General features: G+C 38.2%; 2 protein-coding genes across 2 annotated transcripts; one reads left to right on the top strand and one right to left on the bottom strand.

Moving 5' to 3' along the window:
• The first annotated feature begins 337 nt into the window (after positions 1–337).
• LOC117632967 (putative glycine-rich cell wall structural protein 1) lies at positions 338–14,035 on the top strand. The gene is made up of 2 exons (XM_034366653.1): positions 338–465; positions 13,783–14,035. Exons 1-2 carry the CDS (start codon positions 338–340, stop codon positions 14,033–14,035), a joined length of 381 nt encoding a protein of 126 aa, XP_034222544.1.
• Positions 14,036–15,179: 1,144 nt separating this feature from the next.
• On the bottom strand, positions 15,180–17,582 carry LOC117614487 ((R)-mandelonitrile lyase 1). The gene is made up of 4 exons (XM_034343312.1): positions 17,438–17,582; positions 16,638–17,297; positions 15,594–16,434; positions 15,180–15,477 (listed from the first exon to the last, which is right to left on the bottom strand). Exons 1-4 carry the CDS (start codon positions 17,538–17,540, stop codon positions 15,357–15,359), a joined length of 1,725 nt encoding a protein of 574 aa, XP_034199203.1. The 5' UTR covers positions 17,541–17,582; the 3' UTR covers positions 15,180–15,356.
• Between the last annotated feature and the right edge of the window lie 2,274 nt (positions 17,583–19,856).

Here is a 19,856-nt window from a genome sequence, read left to right as displayed (position 1 = left end):
ATCGATGGATGACTTTCATAGGTGAAGTTGTCCAAGCGACCAAGAGAAATTAGAGTTAGGATGGTTCAATCCACCCCATACAATCCTCAACCAAATGGCCAACAATAAGGTGATAAAAGGGATTTTGGAAAAATTGATCGATAATAATCCCAAAGAATGACATTCTCTCTTCTCCAACACTCTATGGGCATATAAGACCTCAAAAAAGGTTTGGTACAAGGACAACATTATTAGCCCTAACTTACGGCCATGATGTCGTCCTACCTCTTGAAATTTTGGTGAAAATTTAAGGGTGGCTCATCACGCCAAATGGAGTAAGGATTAATATAATCAAGCCATGGCGCAAGAGTTGGAAGACCTTGACGAGATCAGGTTGGCCTTGGAGATCCATGTGGAGGGCAATAGCCTTGGAAAAACCATTGTGGGTGTGGAAATGATAACCATCCCTCGTAAGAAACTACAAAGGTCATTATCTTTCTTCGTCGTTACATCCAGGAAGCAATGAAAAGCGAATATGTGGCTGTCAATAACCCACTGATTTTGTGGAAAGCCTAGTACACACTTGAAATTCCAAGATTTCAAGTTAGTGTCTAAGTATAATTCGGCGATGCACATAATTACCTCCTTGATGAAGTTATGTGAGGATATGCTTGAAAAACCCTCAGTACTTTCCATGTCTCAAATGTGTTCAAGAAAGAGAAATATAGGCACAGTGGCTTTACAAAGTACTTCGAGCTGGTATCTTGCCTTTCATTGGCCAAGCAGAAAAATGAGCTTATGTTGAAAAATCACTAATATCACCTAACAAGCTTAATACCATTCCCTGAAGTGAATGTTGCATCTCAAGAAGTCAATGCCACCTCCGCTCGTGGCAATACCCACAAACGTGGGCAAGGAGGCAAGCGTGGCCACTGGCAAGGAAAAAGAAAATATCATGGTGGCCACTCATATGGCTTGGGTCCAAGGAGCAATCCAGCCACGAGCGAAAAAAATATATCCCAAAATAAGAGGACAACTAAGACAAGTAATACGCCTAGAAATGTTGAGGGCGCTTGCCAGAGGTGTGGTGTAAAGAGACATTATGAAAGGACCCGCCCCGAATTTTTCAAAATCCGAGGTGAATCTTGTGGAATTCTCGACATCACCCCGATGCCGGGCCAACATACTAAAGACCGAGACTTTCTGCACAAAATTTCGGCAGAGTCTCCCCTATAAATTGGACATTTCCCAACATTTCAACCTGTGTAAAAACACATTTAATATTCCCAACGGGCAGCATGCACAAAATAATTTCATGCAATTCACATAAACGGCCTTCGGCCTTCCAATAATTCTCAACTACCAAGCATGCTAGCAAATCAATTCATGCCTTAAACAAGGCAAACGATAAATTCAAATATAAATTATGACTACTAAATTTCAACATACATCATCTAACTTTTCCGATTTCAACATACGAGGTTTTAACCTCCTAACACAATCACATCTATGTTCGCAGCGGCACCTAATAACCTTAGGCTGCCTACGTACCCTCACTGAGGGATCAAGCCACACGTATTCTTCCTTAAAACCCAATTTCGCACATAGGCAATACCTTATTTCATTTCTCTGTATTTCATATAATCTCCCCATACGCTGGTACTACCAACGGCGACCATATCATACTATCACAATATCTCCCCATACGCCGGTACAACCAACGCCACGTATGGGCCCTGTCTCAACGCCGGATAACCTACGCCACGTGAGACCTAAACATCATATCACAATATCTCCCCATACACCGATACAACCAACGCCATGTATGGGGTCTGTCGACACGCCAGATAACCTACACCACGTGCGACCATACCATACTATCACAATATCTGCCTATACGCCGGTACAACCAACGCCACGTATGAGACTTGTCTTAACGCCGGATAACCTACGTCACGCGAGACCTGAACATCATATCACAATATCTCCCCATACGCCGGTACAACCAACACCACGTATGGGGTCTGTCGACACGCAGAATAACCTACGCCACGTGTACCTCACCATAATATCACAAGATCTCCCCATACGCCGGTACAACCAACGCCACGTATGGGGCCTGTCTCAATGCCGGATAACCTACGCCACGCGAGACCTCAACATCACATCACAGTATCTCCCTATATGCCGGTACAACCAACGCCACATATGGGGTTTGTCGACATGCCGAATAACCTATGCCACATGCGACCTCACCATAATATCACAAGATCTCCCCATACGCAGGTACAACCAACGCCACGTATGGGGCCTGTCCGCATGCCGGATAACCTACGCCACGTGGGACCTAACATTCACATGGTGGTACTTGTAGTGTAACCAAAATCCGGGGAGGTACCTAAGGTAGTGCGTATAGCACTTCAAACTAACATTCTAGACTCCTTTTATACCTTTACAAACATATATAAATATATAATTTACTTCTAATATTGTGTAAACCTCAACAATAGTCTAGCACCCGATAATCCCCCTCGGAAGGTGAGATTACTCCGGGAGACTCACGGTCAACAAAGGGTCAAACTACCCTAACCCGGGTTAAACTGGCCCACGGGGCCCACGACCTCCAAATTCCGATCCGAAAGTTCCTATGGGTTCTACAAGGTATAGGACACCCGTCCTGCAAGTTTGGTTCAGATCGGACGGTCAGATCGCTCGCGATCGCACGATCTGACGGTTAATATAAAATATAAACTTTAAATTATTAAATCGGAACATCCGAGACTCCAATTCACGATCCGTGAATTTCTACACGATCCTAGAAATACTAGATTAAATATATTAAATTTGAGACCATCCAACGGTCCTAACCTATCGAACCCAGATAACACGCAATAGGCGGTATCCGTTCGATAGTCAAACGACGTCCAAATTGAGATCCGTGAAATCCTACGCACTCGTGACAACCTAAGGATCTCATCGAGACACAGTGAAACTCCACTACACTTGGCTACGCGCCGGTAGTGCTGGGTGCCCAAAGCGATTACGCATCGCCGAAAAATCTCAAAACCACGGCTCCAAACTCCTATCCTAGGTATAACACCCTATTTGGAGCCACTTTTGTTCTTGGACCTACCCCAAAAACTGACCGGAAGTGGCCGGAATCGAAATCCCAAAACTGGCCAAATTTCAATTTGTAAATCGAATTACCTGAAAGGACCCTCCCCGAATTTCCCAAAACCCGAGGCGAATCCTGTGGAATTCCTGATATCACCCTGATGTCAGGCCCACTTACTAAAGACCGAGACTTTCTGCCGAAATTTCGGCAGAGTCTCCCTTAAAAATTGGACATTTCCCAAAATTTCAACCTGCATAAAAACGCATTTAATATCCACAACTGGCAGCATGCACAATATAATTTCATGCAATTCACATAAATGGCCTTCGGCATTCCAATAATTCTCAACTACCAAGCATGCTAACAAATCAATTTATGCCTTAAGCAAGGCAAACGATAAATTCAAAATATAAATTATTACTATTAAATTTCAACATACGAGGTTTTAGCCTCTTAACACAATCACATTTTCATCTCAATTTCAGGACCAACAACAAGGTCCGAACCAATCTCCATAATGACTAACATTTAGTCTGCGGCTGCACCTAATAACCTTAGGCTGCCTACGTACCCTTCTTGAGGGATCAAGCCACACGTAGTTCTTCCATAAAACCTAATTCCACACATAGGCAATACCTTATTTCATTCCTCTGTATTTCACATAATCTCCCCATACGCCGGTATAACCAACGCCACGTATAGGGCCTGTCAACACGCCGGATAACCTACGCCACGTGCGACCATGCCATACTATCACAATATCTCCCCATACGCCGGTACAACCAACGCCACGTATGGGGCCTGTCTCAACGCCGGATAACCTACGCCACGCGAGACCTGAACATCATATCACAATATCTCCCCATACGCCGGTACAATCAACGCCATATATGGGGCCTGTCCACACGCCTGATAACCTACGCCATGTAGGACCTAACTTTCACAAGGTGGTACTTGCAGTGTAACCAAAATCCGGGGATGTGCCTAAGGTAGTGCGTATAGCACTTCCCTCATCTCTGCCTCACGATTTTGTTTCGGGGCCATTAAATGGACTCAATTATTCATTTCAACATAAAAAGAAGTCATTTGAGAATATTTGACCCCTAAAATTGACTCTATGTTGCATTTACCTCAACCAACCCTAGCTGACGGTACAGATTGGTATTGTTGAATTGGTTTAGTTTGTTTCAATTTTGTTTTAGCAGATCTTTTGTGTCCCTTTGACGCCTCAATCTCTAATTTGAATTCTCATCAAATTGGCCATGCCTAGTCTTTACCTCAGGAAAACTTAGCTAACAGTACAGACTTGTATTGTTGAACTAGTTCAGTTTGTTTGATTTTTATTTTAGTAGATCTTTTGTGTCCTTTTAAAGCCTCAATCTCTAATTTGAATTCTCATCAAATTAGCCACGCCTAGTCTTTGCCTCAACCAACCTTAGCTGACGGTACAGACTTGTATTGTTGAACTGGTTCAGTTTGTTTGATTTTTACTTTAGCAGATCTTTTGTGACCCCTTGAAGCCTCAATCTCTAAGTAGAATTTTCATACTTTTGTTCTCATAAAATTGACCACTCCTAGCCTTCACCTTAACCAAGCCTTGTTGATGGTATAACTAGTATTGTTGAACTTGTTAAGTTTGTTTCATTTTTATTTTAGCTGATCTTGTGTGTCATTTTGAAGCCTCAATCTCCATTTTGAATTCTCATATTTTTTTTCTCATCAAATTGATTAGTACTTGTTTGTATGATCATGAGTAGTACTAGTTGACTAGTCATACAATTGAATAGGTTCTTTAGATATTGTTCATGGTTGAATTAGTGTGTCTACTTACCCCTTCCACCTAGTTACCAATTACACAAACTTCTCCAGGAATCCCCATATATGACTTCTATAGTTAACCAATAATGCTATGAGAACCAACTAGTTTACTAATATTTTAATACTAGCTTATGTGGCACATGACATCATAGTTATGTCTGTTGCCACTTCATTTTATTTTAACTTAATATTTTTTTTTCTCATTTATCATCTTAGTTTTCTAATTTAGTTTAAGTCCTAGGGTCAACCGTAATACCTTCTTTCATCATCGCAATGACGCTGCTGCTATTGCAACATCTCATCATCAGTGTGAAGAGGAGATGTGGTGAGATTCAAGAATGGAGCTGGCAACACCATTTTTGTGGCGTCACTATGAAGGCACTGATGACGGAGAAAGGAACTGCGAGCGACTCTAGAATAAGACATAAAAATTGAATTGGAAAAATAAGGAAGTTTGATAGTGAGAAAAGATAAAAATGAAGTAAGTTAAAATAGATGATGTGGCAAGTGACATGGACTGCCATGTCATGTGCCACATGTAACACCCAAGACCCAATTTAATCGTTTTGTTCAATTTAAGTAATTGTGAAATTACAATTTTACCCTTGGGGTGTAGGGTCACTTTGGTCACTTTTTGATCCGGAAGGATCTTGGGGCAATAAGTGACACCGTTACCTAGAGCTCATCAATACGAGTTTGTAGAAATGCGGCACGCCCAATTCTAAGCTATAATGAAGGAGGAAAGGTATGAAAATAAAAAGGATGTAAATGAAAATTTTAAATTTGTTACTGTAGCAAACTAGTAATAGTGACCGGGCCGATTTTCTTATTTTTCTCCTTCTTCCCCTGCCACTACTTCTTCTTCCTTGGCAATTCGCAACATTGTGCACCTGTTGGTCGTGCCACCTTCACGAAAAAATTTCCCTTCATCCTCCTCTACAAAACACACAAAATCCGATTCGATTTGTTGGCGGTGAGCTCGATTTGAAGTTGAGAAAAGGGTTAGTTTTTTCCCACTGTGTTCTTGCATTTTTCAGCAATTCCGATGGCCATTTCCATCGAGTGAGGTATAAAAATCCATCCCCTCTTCATGCTCTATATGTTTATCTAGGTATTGTAGATCGATTTTGAGGCTTTACAGATAGTTCAAAATACCCATTTTTGGCCGACAGTTTCAGCTTTGTTCCTACTAGTTCTGGCTAGATTTTGGCGTGGCCCAAGAACAAAAGTTGCTCCACTAGTTGTCCTGATCATGTAGGTATAGGTATTGTTTGGTGTTTTGAGAATTTTCCAGTCGCCAGAATTTTCTAAAGACACCCACTCCCTGCCGGCTCTTGTGGCGGAGCTTGGGCCATGTTTGGGTGGCCCATTTGGTCTTAAAAAGATCCTCATGTCATCCCGAGCACGACAGTATGCTCGGATTTGAATTTGGTTATCGTTTGACGGTCGATCGTAGTTACGTATATTAGGCATTATCTAGGTTCGATATGTTCGGACTGTTGGATCAACTCCATTTCCATATATGTTGATCTAGTACCTCTAGGATCTTGTAGGAATTCGCGGGTCGAGAATCGGAGTCTTGGATGCTCCGATTCAATGATTCAAAGATTAGGTAAAACAGTGACCGTCCCATCATGTGATCATGAGCAATCCGACCGCTCGATCCAGACCAAACTTTTAGGATGTATTTAGTAAACTTTGTTGAACCCGTAGGAACTTTCAGATAAGAAATACGAGATTGTGGGCCCTGCAAGCCCCGTTGACCAAAAATGAAAAGTTTGACCAAACCACTGACCATGGGTCTTTTGAGACCGTTCTGTCTTTTGAAATAGATTTCAAGTTCAAATCCCCAAATCTTCATTACTAAACTAGAAAGAAGAATTTAAAGTCCCTTGATGCAAGATGTATTTGTGCCTTTTGATATAATAGGAAAAGTCGAGTATATATCGACAAACAATGTGTTTAAGCAAAATGTGAATAAGATATAACGGAAAGTAGGTAGCGAGAGGCTCACTAAAATTCTATGATAAACTAAAAAGAAAGAGATTTCTATGCATTAGCTTGAACACATCGGGGATTTATTTACGTAGCTCTTAGTAGGGGTGTGCGTTTGGAAGATATGATTATGGGGTTTCCAGGGATTTCTTTTGTTAGTATTATTATTATTATTATTATTGTTGTTGTTGTTGTTGTTGTTATCATTAATATTATTATTATCGCTTTATTTTGATGACTGTTATTATAATTCACTCATGGCTTGATAGAGGGGTTGGTGTCAGTAAGGATCAAATTAAATGTCGATTATATGTTTACACTCAAATATATGTTTATGTGTTTGGGTTGTGGGTACATTGGATATCGATGCGGGTTTTAAAAAGGGTATCTTGGAAAGTGAATAATAAGGGTTATGAATTCTCGTTTGCTGAGTGGTATGTTATTTGTATGTGGAAAGTGAGTTGAGAATGGATGTTGAAAGTTATGGGTGATCTAATTCAAACTAGTGAATTTTTTAGGATGGAATACGTGATTATGGGAATTTCGGGAATGCGTATTATTATTACTATTATTAGTGTTGCTATGAATATAATTTATAAAGGGTTATGGTGACTTCGGGTATGTTATGGATTTTGGTTTTGGTGCATTAGTTTATATAGTTATAGGACTTTGAATTGCAATATATTTTAAAATGTAGGAAGTAACATGTATATATTGGTGGGCTTATTTAGTTTCAATGTTTTTCTTAATTATGGTTTTAATATGGTTTTCAAAACAAGGAAGAAAGGGTATTATCTTATTTTATATATATTTTTGCTATATGAAAACGATTTGTTTTGAAAATTGGATTTCGAGAGTATTATCTTTATTATATTAGTTTATGAAAGTGGATTTTGGATCTTGGCAATGACACGCCATCTCATGTAGGCCCCTGGGATACTGATATTGGAATTGATGGATAATGGATACTTGGAAACTATGGTTATGGTTTGGATATGATCGGAACCCGAGCACCCTTGACAAGGTGTTTCGTAGACCCATAGCGGGGTAGTTTGCACGCATAGGACTCGTCACAGGTGCAAGAGTATTAAGGATTTTGCTGTGAGTACTGGGAGTCTAGTCCCCGTTGGACGACTTGTCCCCGGCCACATGGTTGTTGAGGATTCCTCCATGTGATCTAGTCAAACGATCCGTGGATTGGATTGTTTTTCCTTGGTACATGATGATGGTGTGAGGTGTGTGTATTTATATATATATGTGTGGATTCGTTTTCGGGTTGAGATTTTTGAACTTGTGCTTCATGAGTACTCGGCACAGGTATGAATGTTTAATTCATGGATTGGAAAGTGTTGTTTGGTAACATACACCTTGGATAGGGTATTGTTGCGGGGATGAACTGACATAAGGGAAGGAATTTATAAAGTGTTCAGTGTGTGCCTTGTCGGATTTGAAGTTGTAGATGAATCTAAAATTAATGGTTGGTTTTACATTAAATAATATTATATCATCTGAAATCGTGATTGTCGATATAAGAACTACGTGTGGCTTGATCTCTCACCAAGGGGTACATAGGTAGCCTAGGGTGTCACCTAGGTGCAACCGCGACTTAAACTGTTACTTTTGTTTAGTTTGATTTGAAAATGTCAAGGAGCCTAAAGCCTAGTCGAGGTGAGATTAAATGCTTGGTTATATTTCAGTTTTACTAAATAGTTGTGGTTAAAATGTGTTTGTGATCATGATGAGTCTGAAACCTATTTGAATGGATGATTGATCATGTTCTGAGTATTTCAAACTACTTGTGATTGATATCTTTTTCCAAACAGTGTGGCAAGTGTATGGAAACTTTGTTTTAATTCCCTCACGATTTTCTGTTGTGCACCCTGAACTTCTGTAGGGCATTTCTAGTTTTTAAATTTCCATTGAACTTCATTTCAGTTGTAAACTGGAGTCTTCCTTAGAATTGCTCTGTTATCGCTCATGTAGGGTTGGATTTAAGGTAAGATGCCTATTATGTGAACGGTGTGCTTTTACATTATGCATGCTGAAGTTAGGGAATCTTAAATTGTGTTTTAACAGGTTGAAAAATTTGGGAAATGTCCGTTTTCAAGGGAGACTCTACCGAAATTTTGGCAGAATGTCTCGAACTACTTCTCCTTTGATTTGGAGAAGAGGTTTTCGGTAGTCAGTGGGCCCGACATCAGATTGATGTCGGAAATATTACAAGATTCGTCCCGGATTTTGAGGAATTCGGGGCGGGTCCTGTCACCACATCAGTTGGTATTAAAATATGGGTAAACTAGTTTGTGCCCGTAGTGTTATTGATAGGTGGCAATCCTGCATTGGAGAGTAGGAAAGGTTTATTAGGGAAATGGGGAAATAGGAAATTTCACTTACCCGAAAGTTTATGAAATTCCGACTTTGCTACACGACTTTTTTTTGGTCTCAATCTCATGCCTAAACTTTGATTTTACTACCATTTTCATACCTTCGTTAGTTGGACTGTCAAGTTTTCTGTTAAACGATGACATGACATTTATAGCTCCACGTTGACCCAATGAATTTGTGCCACATAGATCATAAACAATTAAAAAATTGTATGATTTTATAAATAATTATAATTAATAAAGTTAAAATTTGAAAATCAAATGTATAAAAAATAAAATTTAAAAAAAGTTACCCAAGAAAAAAAAATAACACTAAAAACTAAAACAAGAACATTCAAAAGAACCTTACCTTTCAAGTCCACCACCATCCACCCACCCACGTTACCCCCTCTCTCTCTCTCTCTCTCTCTCTCTCTCTCTCTCTCTCTCTCTCTCTCAGCCCCAACCTTACCTTTAACTCCATCACCATCCACCCACTCATGTTGACCCATTGAATCTTCAAAACTCCAACACAACAACCAAGGGCAGAATCATGAATTTTTTAATGGGTGGACTAGCTAAAGTTATTATCTTAAAATTTAATGAATTTTTTTTTTTTTTGGGTACTTACAATTTCTATAGTCTTTCTAGAAATAAACGTAAACATTAAATCATATAAACCAAACTAGTTCATAGCTCCATAGACTAATTTTCAATAAGTTTTAACATATACCAAATAAGGTTTAACACTATAGTTGATTGAACATCTAAGGCTTTTTACCTTGATTGACCTTAAGTTCCTTCATGCATTCATATCATACATGAAAAGTTGTTTTATGTAAAAATATTGACTAAGTACGAAAAATGGGTTTTCGGAATAATCATTTTTTAAAGATAATTTTTGGGGGCTTTTATTCCTCACACATCAAAGAAGAAAACTTGATTTTATGGGATTTTAGTATGAAGTATATATTGACTTAATAAGCCATCATTTTTAGCCCAAATCGTATTTTGCACTAAAACCGATTTTTCATATTTTCACTTGGTGGGAATTTGATTTTCTAGTATTTTTATTTGAATCCAAATGGGGGTACTTCCTTATTTACATTATAAACTTAAGTAAATGGAGTAATATAAAAATAAATAAAAGTAAAATAACAAAGACATTTACTTAAATGTTCAAAGTGAAAATAAGGCGGCGCCACTTACTAGGCTAATATTAAAAATAAATTAAATATATGGGTTATATATATATATATATATATATATATATTTTAAACCACACTAGGCTACAGCCCATTGTAGCCCTTAATGTGGTTTCGCCCTTAACAACAACACAACATCCGTACATAATAATAAAATCATCTTTTATTTTTGTTTGCTCCTTTTTCAAGCAGTGGTTTTGCACAAACAAAAACTCTTTGGTTTTTTTGGTTTTTGCAGCACCTGGTATTTGTTTCTCTAGTAAAAAAAATTGGGAATATCCCGTGAAAGTTTGGCCTTAACCCAACATCAGAATCTTACACAAGAGAAGAACCCACGTGTAGTGGCTGGGATAAGGGTGGGCTTAGGAGGTACTGTGGAAAGAAGATGGTGGGGTTTGACATGGGATGTGGGAGAAATTTTTTTTATTTTAAAAAAGAGAGATATATTAGATTATTTTATCTTTAATTTTGTATATTTTAATTAAATTTACTTTTAATTATATTTATTTTATTAGTTCAAGTGGTACAAGATGTGTCAGTACATTTGGAGTTATGAATGTCACGTCATCGTTTAATGGAAAACTTGACAATCAAACTAACAGAGGTATTAAAGTGGTAGTAAAATCAAAATTTAGGCATGAGACTGAGATGAAAAAAACTTCGTGTAGCAAAGTCTGAATTTTGCAAAACTTCCAAGTAGTAAGGTGATATTTATCCAAAATAAAATATAAATTTTCGAGTGCAACATGGCAAATTAGGAAGCTGTCAATAAATATCACAGATGCAACATACTTGATGTTTTGGAAGAGAAGAGGATCCTCTTGACTTAGGCATGAACTGCAACTAGCAAGTTATTAGGGTCTCCTTTATTAAGCAGTTCATCAACTGCCTGTCTCGTTCCATTATTGTCAAAAGTTGAGCCGGTAAGTCTAGTTCCTGCTTCGTGATCCAAACTAAATCTTAAATTCACAGTAATGTTTTGATCCTAATAACTTACTCGTTGGACCAAAAAAGAAATCCACGCACAAGCCCATCTTCACAAAGAAAGGCCCACAAAACAAAAAGAACAAAGGACTGGGTTCTCCCATGTCTTTTACGAAAATGGCAGAGTTGTAAAAACGTCAAAATTTAATGGCAATCGACCATTGAAGCAAATCAATAAAGAAATTGAAAGAAGAATTGGATTGGGCCCAGCTTCTGAATGCTCACCATTGAACTCAAAACCCAGAGTACAAAGTCAGCAGATCTTTTTGGAAAGTCTATTCTTAGAACCCACGTGACTACCTAACTTTGAACAATTTCAACTATCACAAGAGAGCTGATTGGGAATTAATGAAAGCAGGTCATTAGCAAAAAGACTTCTCTGAAACTCTGCTGCTAAAAGATCAGAATCCTTTTTGTATATAATTATGCATCAGAGCAGGTGATCTTTCCAATAGATAAGCAAACTACAAACTCAAGAGATAAGTAGGGAGTAAGGGAGTTGTTCAAAACAGGAAAAGCAAACTGACCATCATGGGAGATTGAGTATTTTTCTTTCCTCTCTTTACAAGGAACAAAGAGAGTTGGTTTTCTTTCAAGAAAAACAGGGAAGTGATTGCTTTAGAACTGACTGTTGAGGGTTTATTTGCCAGAACAGATAACTTCCCTTTTTCTTTGCATTTAAAATGAAAGATCTTGCTTTTAGAAAATCTGCCGCCCATTATTAAAAGAGTAGAAAATCCAGTCCAGCATTTCCTATAAATATAAGAGAAGATGAACAAATAAAGAGACAGCCAAAAGATTAGTCAAAGACAAAAACTCAAAATGATCACTTGATCTTAAAAAAAAAAACCTTCAAAACACTGAAGCAACCAAAAGCTCATTGAGCCACATAAAAACAAGTCAACTATAATCCAGAATCTCTAAACTTCAGTTCAGTTTCAGAGAAATAGTCATTCAAAGCGAGATTTCTCTCGTTACAAATTTGGTTCAGCATAAGCCAAATCACGGGTTTTATAGATATGAAAACCTCAACAAATTTACTACAATGCAGCCCCAGCTCAGTAAATCAGCAAAATCCAGCCACTTATGCCCCTTTCAAACTGAGGAGGCTCCAATTCTACCCGTGCCAAAAGCCTTCCAAGGCTTGAAATAAATTAAAGCTGTGCCAAACTCGAACATTGGTATCGATTTATGGTTGAAACTTGACGGTCGAAGGTGTTGACAGTCCAATCCAACATAGATAGACCTAGTCCAGCCCGGATCAAAAGCATCTATCTAGACAAAAACTGAAGTCCAATGCTCTTTTGTCTTTTTTGGAGTTGGTCTTCCCTGTTTTGAGCTTTGTACGTAAAAGTCAGTTCTGCCTAAAACAGTTCACTTTCTTATCATTTATTCTGGCCAGAACTACCAGTTTTGTACTGTGAAAAATTGTGAAGTCCTCACCAGTCTGAAGCAAGAAAAGAACTTACTTGGGAGATATTCCTCACCGAAATTCACAATCGTTTGTTTAGAAATCAGCAACTTGGGGCACAAGTTATCTATTTTCAAGAAGTCGGCTAGGATTTTCATTGCTAGCAGTGGCACGCTCGCACACCAAAGAAAGTTGACCAGTCAATGGTTTTCAAGACAATGAGGAACTTTACCCTACCATCACAAGAATAAATCTAAAACGGGTGAACACTTACACTGAACAAAAAATTTAGAGAAATAAGCTTTTAGGGAGTCATTATCGGTTTTGCAAAGAACAAGTTCTATCAAAGGATTCTTATTATTATTATTTTTTATAAAGAATCTCGACATGAGTGCTGCTAAACGAACCCTAAAATTAATCGGGTACACCCTAATATTTAAATCAAAATATAAAATTAACTAAGCACACCCTATTTAATTACCAAAATACCTCTATACACTATCACACAACACCAAACCCAATGCCTCCTTTGCACCTAAAGACGATTTTATTGAAGATGTTATAGCCATTGTAAGTTGTTTTGGATTTGTTTTCCGATCTCTAGTTATTACTGGATGAATTTAAAATAAACCTACTACCTTTTGATATTTCTACATTGGCAGCCAATGATCATATTGGTCGTCTAAATCTGCTTTCGTAGGTCCCTATTTTCAATTATTCTTCGGGCCAGTTTGGGATTGTGTAAAGTAAAGCAGCTACATGTTTGGTAAACAATGATTTTAAAGTGCTGTTAGTACAAAAAGCAGTGCCAAAATTGTTTGGTAAATTTTAATATAAAACTATTGTAATTGTGAATAATAACTAAAATAGACATGATGTTGACAGTGTTATACGCTAATCATGTGGTGATAGTGGTGGTGGTGGAGGTGGTGCTGGTGGAGGTGGTGGTGAAAGAGATGGACGTGAAAGTGGTGGTGGAAGAAGTGGTGGTGGAGGTTGTGGTAGTGGGGATGGCGTTTGTGGAGGTGGAAGTGGTGGTGGTGGTGGTGTTGGTAGTGGAGAAGGAGGTGGTGGTTGTAGTGGTGATGGTGCTGAAGAAGTTGGAGGATGTGTGGTGGTGGCGGTCGGTGGTGATGGTGGTGGAGGTGGTGGTGATGAAGATTGAGGTGGTTGTTGTGGTAGTGGTGGTGGGGATGGTGGTTGTGGAGGTGGTGGTGGTGGTGGAGGTTGAGGAGGAGATGGTGGTGACGGCATGGTGGTGGTGGTGTTGGTGGTGAAGGTGGTAGTGATGGTGGCGGAGAAGGAGGTGGTGGTGGCGGTGGTGGAGATGGTGGAGTTGGATGTGGAGGTGGAGATGGTGTCTTGTTAAAAAATTAATGATGGAATTTTGGGAATTAAAAAAAATTTCATTAACTGCTCATCTTTGCTTCTTTTGAAAGTAGCTTTAAAAAGTAACTCATAGCTTGCTTTTAAAAGCTGTTGTCAAAAGGCTATTGCTTTTAAAATAATCAGGATATTTTAGATTTACCAAACACCTTAAACTGCTTAACTTTAAAGTGAAGTCGATTTTTGACCAAAAAAAAAATAATCCCAAACGGGGCCTTCACTCTTCCTTTTTGTAGTTCCAGAACCAAATAATAAATAGAAAAAAAGAAAAAAGAAACCAAGAGGATGTTCTATGTTTGAAGGACTCAACTTTCATCCAATAAATTGTTTATTTATTTTTCCTCCTCATATGAATCATCCACAACCCTTAAAGAACCTGTCGGAGTGGACTCCCTGGAGCATGTATCCGCTAGAGTGTTATCTACCACCAACGACCAAGATCTGTATCACACAAATAACTTCATGGCATTCCCTTACGTTTTGATTAGTGTTGAATATGGTGAGTAGGGTATACTTATTAAAATAATTTGTTTCATAATTTAATATATCATTTTTGGTCATTTTATATTAGGGTATAATTTAATAATTTGTTTCATAATTTAATATATTTCTTTGTGTATTGATAGAGCCAGAAGGCTAAGAATATATAGAGAGATTTACAAACCCTACAAGGAATCCTAGGTTTACTTGGAGACTACTCCTAAATCAATTACAATCAATTATAGAAAAGGAAATAAAGAAACTTCCTAATTTCCAACAAGTTTGGTCATTTTAAATTAGGACAAATTAGTAATTCAATAAATAGTTTGGTAGTATAGTGTACTCAATTAATTTTAAGGTTTGTTTAAAATGACCAAAAAAAAAAAAATAGAAATAAGCTTTAGGGAGTCATTTCCTTGCAAATCTGTTTTGCAAAGGAAAAGTTCTACCAAAGGATTCTTATTTATTTTATTTAATTTTTAAATAACCTCGACATGACAAGGGAAATTTATTCAACAAGAAATAAAGAGGTAGGGGATATATATAATGAGCCTAACCCCTCTTTGCAAGCGAAACACTAATCCCACTTGAGTCAGATCTCGAGGGTTTATTAATTAATCTTAAAAAGCAGAGGATAATGTGGAATTGAGGAAATCCAAGAACTTCACTTGGGACTCTTGAATATTATGAATAGCCTCCAACCGGATTGACCTTTCTTGCAGGATTTGAAGGCCCACATACCTGCGCAAAACACAAAATTTTAAGGATTAATAAAAAAGAGCAATGCGGCAGAGAGTTCATTACAACAACAACAAAATATTGAGAATCTCTAGTGGTTGGAAGTGTGCATCACATACCTTCCTAACATCAGATAGAAGCCCTGAGGATGGCTGTTTGGTTCGTAAGGGAAAGTGGAGGCATCAACAACGCGTAATGCTTTGATCCCCATAACACGGAAACTGTCATCAAGCACTTTCCCAACAAGGCTTCCACCGTGGTAATGCCAGTATGAAGCTACATTATCTAGACAAAATGTTTCGAAGGATGCATCATCTGTTTGGTTCTCTGGCAAAGGTACTCCCAAATAATTGAAACCGTCAATTCCCAGCACATCTCGAGCTTTATATGGTTCTAATGCCTTTGTCCTTAATAAGTCACCAAGCTTCTTCATGCCGCTAACACAATTAGCAAGGTCTGTGGAATTTGAATAGTAATTGAATTTAATATTTGGAGCGATTCTCACGTCAGATGATGAATTTAGCGTGACAGAACCATGAGACAATGGTCCTGGAACTTGGCTAACAATATGAGCAAAAGTCGAATTTGGGAGGGGGTAAGATGTTGTAGGAAAAAGACTAAAGGGTGGAGTGGAAAATGGCAAGCTTGACAGAGAAACTTGATAATAATCACTTCTAATGCCTAAAACAGTTACAACAGAGGCTTCAATTGGATTTGGGGGCAAAATATTAATGAAATTACGAGGATTGTCATACACAAACTGCCCAACATAAGGATTCGGCTGAACAACTGTGATGTTGAGAGAAGATAGGTAAGACTCTGGTCCAACGCCACTAAGTAGTAGAAGCTGAGGCGTTCCGATTGTCCCTGCACTAACAATAACTTCTCCGTTACCGCGTACAAATGCCTGATGAGAGTTTCCATCAGAATCCGTATATATGACTCCAATAGCTGACAAATCTGCATTAGAGAATAGCTTATAATTATTGTCAAACTAAACGAAGGAGAATTGGGAAGTTTTGTTTATGGAAATTTGGGAAATATGGAAGGGAAATATGAGACTTCACACTATTCTGTTAGTATTTTAAAATGATAAAATAATAATTTTCGAGTGCAGCATGACAAACTAGGAGCTACCATTAAATATCACTGATGCAACATACTTGATGTATTGGAAGAGAAGAGGATCTTCTCTACTGAGGCCTGAACTGCAACTAGCAAGTTATTAGGGTCTCCTTTATTAAGCAGTTCATCAGCCGCATGTCGCGTTCCATTATTGTCAAAAGTTGAGCCGGTGAGTCTAGTTCCTGCTTCGTGATCCAAACTAAATCCATTGTCTGGAAGAATACCCGCCTCCAAGAATCCCTCTCCTATAACAGATTGCCAAGATTGATTATTTGGCTTGACCACAATGGCGTCTTCAACCCACTCATATGTCTTATTGACCAAATCCAGGTCCCATTCAATTCCTGTTTGACTATAGAATGAAATGTTAGCTCTGGCGTAGACGCCTGCATTGATTATGGTCGTGCCACCGAGGATCCTGGCTCGCACATTATCAATGCCATCTTCGGACACAAACCTTTCAACTGGCGTCTTTCCATCATCTTGTTGCTGCAGATTATATGCAAACCCATCTGCAGTCAACGTGTTCGGGTATTCTGTAGCAATAGTGCCTCTTTCTAGAAGAAGCACCTTGTATTTTTCTGATAAAGTTGCTGCCAATGGACACCCTGATGTTCCTCCACCGATTACAATGTAGTCATATGATCCTTCCAAGCTTGTATCAGTGGCGTTGTACACAAACTTCAAGTAGCTAAAATCTGCAAAATATATGTGAAGAAATGAAAGATTTTTTTCAACATGCATCTAAATTAGCTTGTTTCTTGCACTACTTGTTTCAGTTTTCTTAATTATAAATCTACACTTTTTTGTTAAATGAATACTGAAGATGGAAATTTACCATGAGCAGAAGTATTGGCAAGCGAGTGAACCTCTGAATACTGAAGATGAAGAACAAGAAGATGCAACACAAATAGTATAACTGACATTGTTGATTTCTCCATATTTTTTAATATTAAAAGCACTTGCACAGTTTCAGAATTTATAGAGAGGGTAGGACTTAGAAAAAATGAATTAAATGAAAAGTTGCAATTAATTGTCACGTTGTCCACAATCACAAGATTTAGCCGAAGTCGCTTTTGTATGAATCAGAAGCACACAGCTGTGTGGACAAAAATTTTCCCAACGGATTTTCTTCAATGATTTCGAAATGGCACTGCAAAATTGTGTAATCTCTCTCGTGTACGTCATTCAACTGTGTCCACACTTGCCTCTCTTGTCAAGGACATATACAAATAAGTGGCTGAAATCATTTCCCTCTCCCCTCTAGTTTAGATACTAATTTTTATTTTATTTTATAATATTTCAATATCAATTTACCAATGTAGCCCAACACCTTATAAGCTTTTGCAAGGTTTTCTAACTTTCCAATGTGGGACATTTTCACCTTCACATTTTCACACGCTCCCGCACGTGTGGCAAATTTTCAAACCTAACATGTGGACAATACATATTTGGTGACGTGGAGCATGTGTGGTTGTTGGGCTTTCACACGTAGGCAACTCGCTTTGATATCATGAAGGAACTTAAGGTTCTTCTCAAAAACCAATTGGCAATGGGGGTAGTAGCCTAACACCTTATAAGCCCTTAAAAAAGTTTTGTAACTTTCCAACGTGGGACATTTTCACCTTCACATTCTCACAAACTGAACTTTAGGCACGTGTTATATTTTTTATTTTTTATTTTTGGTCGCTAACAGAAGAGGGTCGTCCTAAACAGCTATTTCAATTTACTACATACTATTCACTAGAGGGAAGTTGATTCTCAAAAACCTACAACTAATACCTAAAAGGCCAAAAGTCACTTTTGGTCCCTGTAGTTTGATACTTCAACCACTTTTAACGTTGTCATTTCAACTCCGTCAATTTTGCCATTATAGTTTTAATTTTTCTAGCAATTGAAGGACAATCCTATTTTCTATCAAATTATTCTTAACTTCCGTTATCTATTCAGGGGTATTTTGGTCCTATCCAATCACAGCCTCCCAAGGCCGCCCAACTCCAACACATATCACAGATGCAGCTATGAGGAAGAAGTAGGAAATGGAGAAGAAGAAATAGAGGAAGCTTTGTTGTTGAGATGCAGAAACATGGATTAGGGAAGTAGATGCAGTTTTGTCAAGCTTTATTGCGTTTTGGCCCTTTCTTCCTTATACCCTAAGAAACACTTCCTCGAAGCACCATTACAGATTTCTCTCTCACCACTAATACTTGGTGTTACTTTTCAAGCATGATTCAACATTGCATGTTCAGACGAACAATCTTTCCTTATCAACAAGGGGAAGAACACTCTCAACCCCCATATTGCATATTGTTTCAAAATTCTGTGATATAATATGCCTGTTTTTGTGCCTGGAAGATTGGTTGTTCTTGCAGGTATTCTCACTTCATCATCTTCTTAGGATTGGTTTTGGGATTGAGTGTTGTTAGAGAGTGTGTTGTCAAGGAAAGCCAAAAAGGGGGAGATTGTTAATGTTTGCATTTTGGGTTTTTCTTTTGGCTTCCCTTGACAACTTTGTAATAGGATTTTTATTGTTATTTATCAAGCTCAAGTTTAGATTGAGAATAACTTCTCTAGGTGTTCTTAACTAACAACAATCATATGGAGGATCATGCAACTTGACAAAGGTAAAAATTGTGCATTGCATTACACTGTTTTCATAAAATGATGACTAGTCATCTGTTTCTTGGATGACTAGTCATCCTTGCTCGCCAGCTGGATAACAAACTTTTTTGTCCTATTCCTTTCTCTCTCTGCTGCCAGATGGGACTCTGACCTAAGGGAATATTTTGGGCTGTATAGACCTGGCTATTTCCTTTTTGGGGAGCCGTCTTTACTGAGAGGATTTGAAAGATTGGGTCTCTATCTTTCCGTTTTTCTTCCTCAAGAGAGAACAAGTTTTTTTTTTTTTTTCATCTATGAGTTTTTCCATATTGATTTCTTTATGAAAAAATTGCATTTGAAATAATGATCTGCATCTAGCTCCATAAAAACATTCTCTCATTTATATCTAAGTCAAATTCACTACTGATTTCTTCAAGAGTATGGTTTCTTGAAGAAATTGGTTTTTCTCCTTTGAATCCAAATTTTGGTTTCTGTTTGAGTTGAGCTTGCAAGCTGGTGCCATGGGATGAATGAGCTGAAGAATGAGCTGCCATTGCCATGAAGAACTGGGCTTCAAGCTGTACTAAGTTGGAGAAGAAGATTGCACAAAGGAGGTATTGCTCATCTTCCTAAATAGATCTAGGTTTTGCTTGAGC

Source organism: Prunus dulcis, chromosome 1, assembly GCF_902201215.1.
Source record: "Prunus dulcis chromosome 1, ALMONDv2, whole genome shotgun sequence".
Classification (NCBI taxonomy): Eukaryota; Viridiplantae; Streptophyta; class Magnoliopsida; order Rosales; family Rosaceae; genus Prunus; species Prunus dulcis.
The sequence above is the reverse complement of the archived record's forward strand: the minus strand, read 5'-3'. Positions and strand labels throughout refer to the sequence as shown.